Source organism: Eleginops maclovinus, chromosome 18, assembly GCF_036324505.1.
Source record: "Eleginops maclovinus isolate JMC-PN-2008 ecotype Puerto Natales chromosome 18, JC_Emac_rtc_rv5, whole genome shotgun sequence".
Taxonomy (NCBI): Eukaryota; Metazoa; Chordata; class Actinopteri; order Perciformes; family Eleginopidae; genus Eleginops; species Eleginops maclovinus.
Genome location: NC_086366.1, coordinates 7,659,123 through 7,672,686, shown reverse-complemented (window position 1 = coordinate 7,672,686; position 13,564 = coordinate 7,659,123). Strand labels below are relative to the sequence as shown.

The following is a 13,564-nucleotide window of genomic DNA, read 5'->3' as shown; positions in this document are numbered from 1 at the left end:
TCCGAGATAATAACTGTAATTTGTAGGGGCTTTCAATTTTAATGGCATCAGTTTCAGACGAATTGCGCGTCCACTTCAATCCCACATTCATGGGGGTGCAATAATCTCACAGGGACACACTAATTATAAGCTTCTCACAACTCCTTGAAAATTGTTTAGCTGTTAATTGTGAGGAGGATCAATGTGGATTGAGTGTTTTCTCACCAGCACCAGGGAGTTTCTTGTAAGAGAAAAAAATAAAATAATATATATATAGATATTTACTGGTAAACTTTCATGTGCCTATTAGAGCAGGGGTTAATCTTTTAATGCAAAATCTTCAAATCTTCACATTTTTTTAAAGGCTTTTTATTTGAATTAATGTAAAACTATTTTTCTACATTGTTAAATTGATTTTTCGGATTGTAAAAATTCTGAAAATAGTGAGAAATGCTGTCACATTATTGTATTTATTATTAAATAATATGAATTGTAAAAGGAATACATACATTTTTAATGCAAAATGTGCATTTCCTCTTAAATTCATCACAGAATCACAGTTATGATTATTTTAATTATTACATTTTAAAATAATTTAAAACCCATGAAATGTTTTTTAAAATGAAAATATTTTTGATTGGTTGATTTAAATACTTTTTCCATTAATATCAGATTGATACCAGGCTAAAAAAAAAAGCAGAGAAGTGAAACTGCAACAGTAATTCTCGACTTCCTCATCCAGGTAAAAGTGTTTACAGCTCAAATATTTGATCACAAACCAATGGTCAAAGTCTAGGTTGTTAAGCGGGAATAATAAACTGCCTTTATTCAGTGTGTCACACTCAGTTAAGCATTACAACTTTCAATCATCGGTGATGTTAAAGCTGTCAAAAAAGTGGCTTTGAGGATTCTCTGTGTTTCAGCCTGCTGACCTGCAGCGAGATGGGGATGACATCCCACTCTTGTCCCCATGTTTGATTGACAGATATCACTCCGATAACCGTGGTGAGTAGAGCAGCAGACACTCCTATCTGTGAAGACGGAGAGAGAGAAAGAAATACAAAAAATCAGAGGGGCTGTCACTTTAGATGAATGCATGTGCACTCCCACACACGCCAGATTAACCTCCATATGGCTCCCAGCCCTTTCACACCCCTACAGTGTTTGGTCCATGCATCTGATTTGCAGATAGCATTTTAGACTCGGCACAACAAAAAAAACACACAGAGAAAGACACATACGCAAAACTCATCCAGCACGTTACCTTATGGAGCCAGTGCAAATTTAGCTGTTGCCCAAGTGCAACGTGGCAAAGTGCAAGAACCTAAAAAGAGAAAAGCACACATAAGGGTACAACTTTTGAATATCTCCTGCTTCACAATCTCAACTTGTTCAACCTAACATTGGTCCTGTTAGCATGTGTGACAACACAAGCAATTACTACCCAGGCATCGCGATGATCACAACTTGTTTAACACCCCCCACAGTGAATACTTGATGTGGGACTGACCATTAAAAATGCAATGTAGGTGAAGCCAGCAGCGGTGGTGGCCAGGATGGGAACAGTGCCATCACTCCACTCCCCAGAGCGGTTGTACAGGAACCTGAGGAGAGGGAAACATGTGAAAAATAAAAGAGAGCTCACCTGCATTAGAGAATTTAAAGAATAGATGCAAATGAGCTGCTTTTTTCAGCATTTAAAAAAAAAACATTTTTACTTTTTAAAATAAAACTAGGCTTTAAAGTTAGCTTAAAGATATACACTTTGATTTATTTTGACAATGGCAGGGTGAAAAGGCTGTTATTTTCAGGCTTTCTTCTTCTTTCTCAGCAGTAGATAGCGGTATAATGTGAGTTGCCAGGTCTATAGCATTATCAGTTTACAATGGATCTGCAGGACAGGTAAAAGGAGAGTTGAAAAAAAAAAGCACACAAACTAAATAAAAGGCTTATTAGGGAAGGAAATATAACACTGTTGGTGTTTCAAGGGCCTTAATGCAGGCCGCTATAGAGCGGGCTTGAGCTTTCTCGTTGCATTAAAGGTGACAAAGATACATCCGAGAGAGCCGTCTCAGTGAGCAACCGCAGACGCTGCCGTCCGTCAGAAATCAGACCAAAGGGATAATGTGATTGTATCATTAATGGATGGGAGGAAAACTACTGACTGATGGTTTTTTTGTCTTATGTGGAGCTTAAGTATAGGAAACAAGTGCAGGCTGGTTATCTGGGTTTTAGCAATCACTGCCTGTCAGACAACATGGCTGTAAACATTTGTATCCATGTCGCTTTGAGCTGTAATCCTCTAAAGGCTGACTGTATCAAGAGCAAAGACAAGTGTGTGTGAGTGTGTGGCCATGTGTTCTTTGACATGACAGCCAGTGCCTTTAGCACTAATTACTTGGAAGCGTTATCAGTGATTCTAGTGGCACAGAGCCACAGCGGGGTCACTTAGCAATGCTGCTCCTAGCCCTTTGTGAATAAATTGATACTGCAGATGGAGCGGGACACTCCCTGCTGCTAAATCACTAGAACACATAAAGGGCAGGGATGTCAGCTCTGTGATTATCTGTGGAAATCCTACAAAAAGCAGGAAGGAGAAAGCAGGAAATGTGTACACTTCCTATTAGAAAGGAAAAGCAAATGTTCAGCCACCACTGACATTCAGAGATAAATATACCCTGGAGCGATTTCTAATAAAAGGGGGTTAAATTGAATACAAAAATGATGAATGAGAGAGGTAAAGGGGCACTGGGAAATCTCAGTACACTGGGAAAGGACTGTGAGGAGAAGGAATGGAAGGCGGCAGAGGATAGTAAGAGGAAAAGGTGACATTGTAGAGGTTACTGAGATCAGGAGGAGAGGGGGAGGGGGAAGGTATAGGAGAGGAAGAGCATGTGATGTGATATTTTGGGACACAGCCATTTTAACCATTTTATACCACAGCAAGAACATACAAAAACACAAATCAAGAAATGTGAGCTTCACTGGTAATACAAAAATGATTTGTCTGTCGGAGTCACACCTTGGAAGATGCTGAATCTTCGTCCATAAATAGCCTAATGTTAATGTTTTGAAGGGTGTTTGGATCACTCATTTCCAGTATAATTTGTACCTTAAAAGGGATAGTCCGGCAAAAATTGACCCCAGCGTCTTTTTTCTGCATGAAAACTGATCAAGTAAGCCCTCCAGAGAGTGTTTTTCGTTCATCAACCAGTATTGAGCTTGCCCGAAAAAAACGGGAGCAATGCTAATAGCCAAAATGGCTCACAGCGCATTCGATCAGGGCGGTGCGCAGAACGATTCCAAAACGGCATTTTTGAACCACTAACATTGCTGTTGTTGGCTTCTCTTTTCATTCACATAAAACTGTGGTCACAAAGGCGGCATGGGGCCAACTCATTTATAGTATAGTAAATGTTGGGAAAGCCAACTTATGTAATGGTGTAATCTGTGGAAAGGATGGGTGGTCTGTGGGTCAGATTAAGGCAGATTAAAGTGACGATTTAGGAAATCAACGAGCCGAAAAGCTGGGATAGAATGTATTTACCGCGGGAAACAATATGCCGATGGGAGCTCTAGCCGTTTACTCACCAGTTAAACTCGTTGTAGTCGTTATGGGCTTCCCACCAGAAGTAGAACCAGACCAGCAGCAGGCAGAAGGTAAAGAGGAGGATGAGGGACCACAGCAGCTCCCACTGCGCACACAGGAACAAATACAACTCATTATTTCTGTGAATCCACTAATTAGAATTAAGAAAATACATATTACTTAACGCTTGCTGCCAAACAAGAATTCAAACGCTTAGTTCTGCGTTTGTTTACCCATAGATATATTATGTTGAATATTTGTAAGATTAATTCGTACAACTTTCCCGAAGATCTTCAGAGCGCACCAGAGCTCATTAGAAGAAAACTTTATGCAAGCTAACCCAAACACAATGTCAACCTGGCTGCCGACCTTTATTCCCTTATACACTCTGCTCATTATAATGGAATTACTTTTAATAACTTCACAAGCAAGAGGGCTAATTACTGTCCTCATCTGCTATGCACTTTCGTACTATGGACGATATTAAATTGGCTACTCCTTCAAATACAGGCGCACAGAAACACACCTCTGGGTCATTCTCAGGCGGCTACATTAAGCACGCATGCTCGTCTCTGTCTTTTTGGGGTATTTAAGCAGCCAAACTTTTGCTATGAATCAGACAAGAGACCTATGACCTTTTTCATAATGCACAGAAAAAAGTGTTAAATAAAAACCACCTGAGCAGAAAAGGGTAGAGTACTTAAATGTGCTGATAACCCTCAGGTCACACACACACAGACACGTGTTGAGAGAATAGCTTCCCTCTGTTCATTTTTAAATCATCAGATTCCAGTTAACACATCAAAGTGACAGGGTGTTAGAACACCACACACATTTGAACACACTGTTAGAAAGTAGTTACGCTCTGTGACGTGGGTAATCTGAAAAATAATCTGTTTAACTGGGGAAAAAACAAGCCACAACACATCTAAAGGTTGACTGGTATTACCGTCATTATCCGGCCTTAGGAAAAATACTTGCACACATTTGGATAAACACTAAAGACGTGTTTAAATGACATGACTATGTTGTCTTGTACAATGACTCGACCTGCACACATACATGTGAATATATTTAACAATTCTGACTCCAAATATTTATGCCCACTTCATTTCTAATTATTTTTTGTTCTAACAGTTTGTATTAAAAAAATCTGTACTGTTTTTCTTCTCAATCTATTGCTGCATAAACTTTTGAATTTCCCCACGGTGATTAATAAAGGTACACCTTATCTTATCTGATCTTAAAGTCAATATGATGTCAGTTATTTAATTTGATGACGCATTTTGTTAATTGATTAACAAGAAAATGCAAAACGATAACTGGTTCCAGCTCCCTAAGAGTGAGAATTTGCTGCTTCTCTGTTGCTTACATCACTTCAGATTGAGCATTTCGGGGGTTTGGACGGGTGCCTGGAAGAACACGCAGTTTGAAGATGTCCTTCTGAGCTCCAAAAACACAGAAGTGGGCATTAACAAAATACAAATAAAAGAGTCATGATACAAAAAAGTCGCTGCCATAAAAATGTACAGCTCCGGAAAAAATTAAGAGACGACTGCACCATAATCAGTTCCTCTTGTTTTACTATTTAAAAAGAAATGTGTTTGAGTTAAATTATGATTTTTTAATGTATTCTCTAAACTGCTATTTATATGTGTTGGAATTCAACAGACACTGGAATGGCTGCCATACATGTAGAGAAACATTTGGAGTGGTCTCTTAATTGTTTCCGGAGCTGTACGTGTCTATTGTATGCCCTGCTGTGTGTTAAAATAAAGAGACTCAGTAGCCTTTCAACGGGAACGTACCGTTGCTCCGTCAGCTGATGGGACACCCAGGTAAGACAGTCTGCCTGACCTTTTTTTTTTACCTCTTACTCCCAGTGTTTCTAAATATGGAAGTTCTGAATCATGACGCAATCACATTTCACTGCTCGCAATTATTCCAAACAGAGCAGCATTTGGAGGTCATTACAGCTTTCCGAGTCACACTGGAAGTAGAACTCATGATGTTAGGTAGAAGATGAAACTTGGCATGGTTTTATCATAACAGATCAGATGGACAAAAAAGGAAAACAAGCACCAGGGAATGCCGATTTAATCCCATCTCTTATTTGGACATGTTTTGAATATTTCGGACTTTGCAAGACAAAAAAAACCGTTATTATGCAAGAAGGTCTGCTTACATCAGATATTGGCACTAGATACGCCTGGATACACATGGAAGGAAATACCCTTAAAAGTAAAAAGCACTCTTTCTATAATAACGCTTCCTGCTTTTGTTTTCTTAAGCAAACACTCTTGGACACTTAGCTTAACTCAGATTTGTCTCGTGACAAAGACCAAAGCAAATCACTTCCACCAACAAAAAGGTTACCATGGTTTCTGTGAGAGGCAGCCGTGCACGTGTGTGACAGATAAACTCAGATCATTGATGAGAAGGCAGCGACCCCGGCTCCCATGGTCTTTAATGACTACCTACAATCACCTCTGAGATCCGACCTTTCTCCTGAGAGAGGAGATTGTTCACCCCCCCCCCATTAACCAGCATACAAGGGAGTGTATTAGCTATTCTATCCCATGTGTCATGCTAAAACCAAAAACCTTATATCAAAATTGAGACAATATTGAAGGGGTTGATAATTGGGGCTTTCAAATTATTACCATATTGCCATTTCTGATAAATATTCACAAGTGTTGTGACTAATATAAGTAATAAGTGTGTTAAAGCAAAACAGAAGTTGAGAAAATGACTTCACTTTAGCGTAATGCAGCCATGACGACTATAGGACAAGAATTATGCCATATAGCTGGGTAGGTAGAAGAGGGTATCATGCACCCCCCTGAAATAATGTTCTATTTCAGCTTTTCTAGATTGTGTAGAAAACAATTAGCTATGTTAAAAAGTTGGCAAATTGTCCCCCACACATATTTTTTTCAAATTAGTGCGCCTATTACCCTAGAAATCGAGTTTCACTCCTTGCACTATATCTCAGCCATTATTGCAGATAACTGAACAAATAAAGTGTCCAGATCCATGTTTTCAGGGTCAAGGAACACAATACAAGTATTGTTAAATTGATCACATGTGTCTGTGGCATGCTATTATGCTAATTAGTGCCGCTATGACAAGAAAATAGCCTTTTAGTCTTGTGCCAAGAAGGGTGTATTTTGCACCAACACAGAAGTATACTTATAATCAGTGTTTCCAAAATGGAGCTGAAGTACGTAGAAAATGATGAGCTATGTTAAAATGTTGTCTGGATGTCCCACATAACATTTTTATGCAAATTAGTGCCACTATTACCAACAACGCAAACATTTTCACACTTTTCACTATATCTCAGCCAATATTACAGATAAATGAACCAATATAATAATATCACAATATCTACATGACATTGATATATTGACCTGCCATGCATATGTGGTCACCTTAAATCCTCATATTGAAGAATAAAAAGGACACTTTCTCAATTCCTAAACATGAAATGTTTAGCTGTGCTAGTGTTTTAATACTGAGACAACTCTGGATCGACAAATGTACCGATTTCTGATGTCCTCTTCCTGCTCGACAGCTTACTCAGCAGCAGAGCCAGCTCCGTGACATAACATTACCATTTCGCATGGCAGGCATTTCATCCAGGCACAACACCCCATGGCACAGGCAGCAACAGAAAACATCTACAGTATGATACACCTCCATCTCTGTCTTAGTGTTTAAAGAGCAGAGTGTGCCGACAGCGCTTTGTTCTGAGAACTATTGTGACTGGTGTCACGCCGTTTGCCCCTTGGAGACATCTTAGAGGACGTGGAGGACAGGTTCTCCCTTTGAAGACAGGTTCTCCCTTGGAAGACTCAAAGCTATTAGATTAGCTTTGATCCAATCAAATTAAGATGTAATTAAAATGTTATTCAAAAATATTTGGAATGACTTTTCTAAACCACAAAGGACCCTCTCTGCAGCGGGTCTGGGGAACGTCCTTCAGACAGCTGCAGTGCTTCAGATTACATTTACTTCCTATAATTTCTGAACAAATGTGCGTTTTAATTTTAATAAAGGATGGATGTTCTAGATAATGAACCTTTGAAAATAGGCATTGCTAAAAATAGAAGGAAAGTTATTTACTTAAATTAAAACTTATAAAAACATACACTCCTAAAAACCCACTTGCACCCACCAACGAAATTATCAGCAAGAGCCATAAATCTAAAAGTAGGAAAATATATATGATTATGGGATCTTTTGGCACTGGTGAGACAAATACTTTCATCATTTTTCCTTAAGGGATTCCACCAAAGTTTTGACACTAGAAATACAGTGAGTCTCTGCGGAGAACACTAAGAATAGCGTGACACTGATTCATCATCGCTGACTCACCAATGCGTCAGAGAACTCAGTGAGTTAACATCTGGGAAAAGCAGGTGTAAGGAGAGAGAGAGAGCAACAAAGCAAGTGCAACAAAGAATTCTGAGCAAATTAAAAAGTCAGCTGATATCATTTTGCCTTCCTGCCGGGAGTTTGTATTCATCTTGACTTTTAGCGGCTCACAGCAGGTCCAGTACGGTGGATTAGGATCAAAGCAGCTAATGAAGCATTTATTTAATAAGCATACTGGATTATTAAAATCTGTTTACAGCCGTAATCTTTTGAAGTTCAAAATGTCACATAACTCTTTGAGGCCTCTTTAATTTTATCACCATTTCTCTTGTTGAGCTGACACCCTCGAGCTGTTTAACTGATTTTTCTTCACAGTACGTGATCACCGCTTTAAAATGTTTTCATTGCTCCCCTCGCTTTAAAACAAGATTACCCAGCATCAGGGTCTATTGCAATTGAATATCGAATTTAGCTAATAAACCTAATTGTGTCTAACCACAGTCATTTGTGGTAAATATCTCATTGTGTGTGTGCTGAAGGTCTTTTTGAGAGTCCTGTGGGTGGATTTTATCACATGTATTTAATGTTATTATAGAGGTTGGAAAGAAATATGCAATAAACTGACTTCTAAATACTTATCAGACTCTCTGACACTTTTATTGTGCCCCTTTGGGACAACCCCAATCAGATTATAACCAGGAAAATGAGGCGTGCAACATTAATAATGGCTGCAGAGTTTTTTCTGCTGTGCATTTGCCCTATATTCCCTGTAAGAGCAACCGCTAATGATGATGCCAGCGTGACGATTCCAACGATGTATGCGTTCTTATCCGAACAACAATGCTTCAACATGTCAAACAGGTCGGATCCAGGCTGCGGTGTCACTTCCATAGGAGGGTTATTATTCATGCTCAGCAGCTGCTCTACAGAACAGATTATTCATGCATGGATGAAATGCATGCTAACTTACGCAAAAAAAAAACATACTCATTAAATATGGTTATTTTAAAAAAGCAAATGGCAATACTTCATACCGTGCTTTGATTCGATTTTCAAGTCAACCTCAGGCCAAAAATGGAGATGTGATGTGCATTGACGTGTGACTGCGTTTGGAAGTTCTAAATGTCAAACTGCAGCCCTCTGTGCTCAACTCTGACCCGGTAACAGCAGCACACTGAACACCGCACGACAGCCTATAAATCACACAGGCAAGCATTGGGACTGCAAGTATATTAATAACCGCATGCATTTGATCAGAGCATTCTTTTGTAGAGGTAAGTATGAGCTGACAGGGCAAAAAATAATAAAGCATGTTGGTGCTGGTTACTTAATGGGTGTGAAGAAACTGTGCTTGTGTCCTCACAGTAATACCAGTGACTGGGGCCGCACAATTAATAGAAATTATATCAAAATAGCATTGTGTGTTACTTGAATATTAAATTAGCAGGAAGCTAAATATTAGTTGAAGGCTTAAAATGTGTTTTGTGAAGCTGCTTAGATATCCCGGCCTACGAACAGCATACAACAGACTAAGCAAAACACATTTAACAAAGGTCTAGATCCTGTTTAAAAACCAAGCGATGACGATGACGATGACACTATCAATCCTTAATTCAATTGTATACTAATGTACAGCTCCGGAAAGAGATCACGCCACATTTTTCTTAAATCTCAATCTCTACATGTATGGCAGCCATTCCAGTGTTTGTTGAATTCCAACTCAGAGAAAAAAATCATTTAACTCAAAGACATACCTTTAGATAATAAAACAAGAGAAAATGTTTCTTCATTTTTTCCGGGGCTGAAGATGTGGCTGTAGATGTGGTTTTGTAAGTTTATAAAAATGTAAATACAAATTTAAGTGAAAAAATCAAATTAAAATATATCAATCGCTTAAAATATCCCCAATCATATCGCAGTTGTAATATCAGTCTAAATAAATTGCTTTTTGCTTGTTTTTTCCAAATCGTTGAGCCATACAATGAAAGTTCTTTTTTTTTAATCTGGTTGTGATATTACTTTGGGGATTGCAATCCATGTGTGTGACAGTATTTATTAGCTATGTGTCATAAAACAAAAAGGCAAATAGTAACTGCTGCATTGATACGTTACTAAGCTATCCTCTGCAGGAGCAGTATGTTTTATTAGCCAATATAAGGTTTTCCACAAAATGAAATGATGCATTCAATTAGGTATGACAGCTCGGCTCAGTATGCTTCCAGCGAACATGCCAACACTGGAGAGGACATATTCAGTGGGATGCCACTGAATATATTTGCTGTCAAAGAGAAAGAGACAAACAAGACACAAACAGGGCATGTGTCTATGAATAAACTTGCAACGCCCTGAAAAGTAGAAAACTGGCTCACATTAAGCAAGAGTTAAATGGAACTGTTTTTCTTTGTGCTGTGGAGCTTCTCTCGCTGTGGGGCTCAAGCACATGCCTCTATCTTCAGCGGATTTAACACCTCGGTCCCCTGTCACATTCCTGAGCATATCCAGATAAGTCCCAGGCTTTTCACAAAGGGACGGCCCTGCTTTTTAATGCAGTCATACCACCGCAGCAATGCGACTGAGGTCCTGTCACTAACACTGACTGAAACTTTCTCTATTTATTTTAGACTGGTGAAACACAGAAACACCTGTTGATGTATTTTAATGTATTTTTTGTGCCATTTTAAAAAAAAATCTAAAGTGTAGAATTGATGCACCTTTTTTGAAAAACCCTTTAAAGGATCTCCAAACACTAAAAAAGGTCGACCACCACACAGGAAAATGAAGCAAGTGTCCCTTTCTGTATCCGTCCCAGGGCTTAACAGCCACACCAGGAAGCAGCTTGGGAATTTTATAATTACAACACATAAAGTAAATATGTCGTTCAGCAACCACATAACTTATCAGAGCACTCAGTCATTATCAGCGGGAAACTTTAGATTCAAAATAGTTTCTTTCAGTCTCTTAGCGACAGCCGCTTTCATTCTTACGCCGTGTGTGTCTGCACAGCAACAGCTGACACACAATAATAAAGTGACCAACCCTAAACTAAAAGTGTTGGGAATAAAAGACCAATTTTCTTAACACAGATTTAAATCCTGCCTTGAAATGTTCTGTCAATAACAGTAACGCTACAATACATCCTTTGCCTTTGGAGGCCTTGGTTTCACTATCTGGAACATGAGTCCAGCTTGAGTCAAAATCAATACGAGTTGTTGCCCCTTCATACATTAAACACATCCATCCCCTCATCTTTGACTCGCCTCACAACTGATTATTGAAGATCATGACCTTTCAGTCTGACAGCTGGAAGCAGGAGTGGACAAGAAGGGGAAGAAGCCAACAAAAGAAGAAGAAAGTCACCCGTTTAAAAACTGAGATAACACGAAACCTACGTTACATCTCAGAGGATGCAAAAAGAAGATGGAACACCTTAATGATTAAGAACTAATGATGATTTTTCATTGTAACTGTTGCTATCTAAAGCAACACTATGTCACATGGGTGAGTCATCATCACTAACTGCTTGTTCTCTTTAACTCTCTCGTGTTATATGTCCAATATTTCACAGAACAGGCTTACGAAGACCAAAGGATCAGTGACAAATGAGGGCAGAAGAGCTTTGCTTCTATTTTTAAGGCCTTTGTGTGACTGAATGGTATAGACTGGCTAAATGGAAATACTTTAAATTATTACTGAGAGGCCAGATCGGCTTGCACTGCATGACGTGGAGCGTCTTCCTACAAAGCACCTTGAATGCAGACAAGAGAACGTTCACTTAGACAGCCAACAGTTAACCTGAATGGCTCATTTCAGTGAACAAACATAAAACAGGGGGGGGGACTGAACGAGAAGCTGGTGGATTATGAATGGCTTTACAGTCGTCTCAACTCGAGAGTCTCAGTTCTCACGCTTCTGTGATTCGCTCAGGTTCGGTTACATGTAGCTGATACTTGTCCTTGATTGGCCACAGTTTGTTTACTGGGATCATTAAAGATGCAGTCACCTGCACCTATGCTACGACACATGGAGAAGACACTGGAAAAGACAGCTCTCTACTCTAAAGTCATACAAATAAATAGCAGTAGTGACATCACTAAGGCAAGGCTGCAGGCTTGGCAGTTATCTATATTTAGAATGATTGTAGAACGCATCATTTCCAATAGATAGAATACATGTTTATATTGTCATTGCAGCAGGTACATTACAGATGATACTACATAAGCTACCCAATAAATAAAAAGGACAATATTTAGCCAGAGATTTTGCCATATCTTCATCTTCTAATTGTTGTGCAGTTGGACTCTGCACCACAATTCAATCAAGACTGTATGTATTGATTGGCTCAATCACTAATCATGCAGAACTATTTGGAGGTGAAAATATATCTACTTCCTGATTCCACTAAACAGCCCGCACAGTGAATGGCCGTGTGTTTCTTACAGTGGGGGTCAAGACAAGTGCTTCCCGCCACCACACGGTCAAAAACAAAAGGATGAGCATGGTGAACAAAGAATGCTGACTCTGCACTATCCTATCATTCGGACTGAGAGAACAACCACTCGCAACAGGAAAGAGAGCTCCGCGGTGTCCAGTTTCCTGCAAACAGGAGGAGGGGAAACATCTATATCTCTTTATCATGTCCTGCGATGCTTTTTATATCATGCAAGAGCTTTTCAAATAAAACCACCAATCTCCACCCGTGTTATTAGAGGCTGTTTGTTTACACGCCCAATGCAGGTTAAATGCACACCACAGGTTTCCTTTGGCCTCCGTGTGCTGACTGCCACAGGTTTGTTGTGCATGTGCGTGTCCTAGGCTTCTCCTTGTCTACAGTAAGGAATGTGGGCATAAATAAATTATCCAATCCAGTGTCTGCATCCGTGAGTTTGCACACATGGATATGTGCGCTGTGTTTGAGTTTGTTGCAGCAACATAAACTGTCTGTCCTTCCTGAATACGGACTGGAAGAGATAAAAGGGAAAGGTCAGGACAAATTTCTAATCTTGTGTAGGCTGTCATACTTATCCTGAGATATAAATACTAGAAAATAGCACTGCAGTATTCTGTGGTTGGGAGGTTAATGTGACTATTTCAGATGAATACTTGAGATTTTTTTAAAGAAAGAATAATGACATGATTGGGAATGTGACTATAAATAGGCATACATTTAACCCTAACCCTAATTGCCTAAAACCTTTCATTGCCTTTCCAGACTATAATAAATGTGACTCGTATACATACGCTCTAACACCAGCAAGGCCATGGCTCTATTCACCACCCATGTAAAAAAAAACTGAATTGATGGATGATATTGATAACTACATTTGATTAAACTAATTAAAAAATGTCCAGGATGTAGGAGATGATAGATATGTTGGAACGGAGCGGCATTCTCATGGCAAATGAACTCTATGTTGAGAGCTCAAGGTTATTTATGGAGGATGAGCCAGCAGCGACATATTTGGTCAAAAGTAATTGTTTGTTATAAATCAATGTTGATGGGCAAAGATTAGAGAACATTACAGTGTACACAGGCTAAACATAGAGAAATGTGTGGGTTTTTCCTATGTAGTTTATAAAGAAACAAAAACCTTACATCTTGTTATTCAGAGTTGTAAA

General features: G+C 39.2%; 1 protein-coding gene across 4 annotated transcripts in view; it reads right to left on the bottom strand.

Moving 5' to 3' along the window:
- The window catches only part of gdpd5b (glycerophosphodiester phosphodiesterase domain containing 5b), a 46,687-nt gene that overhangs the window by 14,629 nt on the left and 18,494 nt on the right, over nucleotides 1–13,564 (bottom strand). For all 4 annotated transcript variants that reach the window (XR_010167924.1, XR_010167925.1, XM_063907307.1 and 1 more), the window contains exons 3-6: nucleotides 3,571–3,674; nucleotides 1,490–1,583; nucleotides 1,244–1,303; nucleotides 912–1,010 (exon numbers count right to left, since the gene is read on the bottom strand). Coding sequence is in view for 2 of the 4 variants with exons in the window: in XM_063907307.1 (XP_063763377.1) it covers nucleotides 912–1,010; nucleotides 1,244–1,303; nucleotides 1,490–1,583; nucleotides 3,571–3,674 (357 nt within the window). In the remaining 2 variants the exon portion in view is untranslated. The remainder of the gene's footprint in view (nucleotides 1–911; nucleotides 1,011–1,243; nucleotides 1,304–1,489; nucleotides 1,584–3,570; nucleotides 3,675–13,564) is intronic.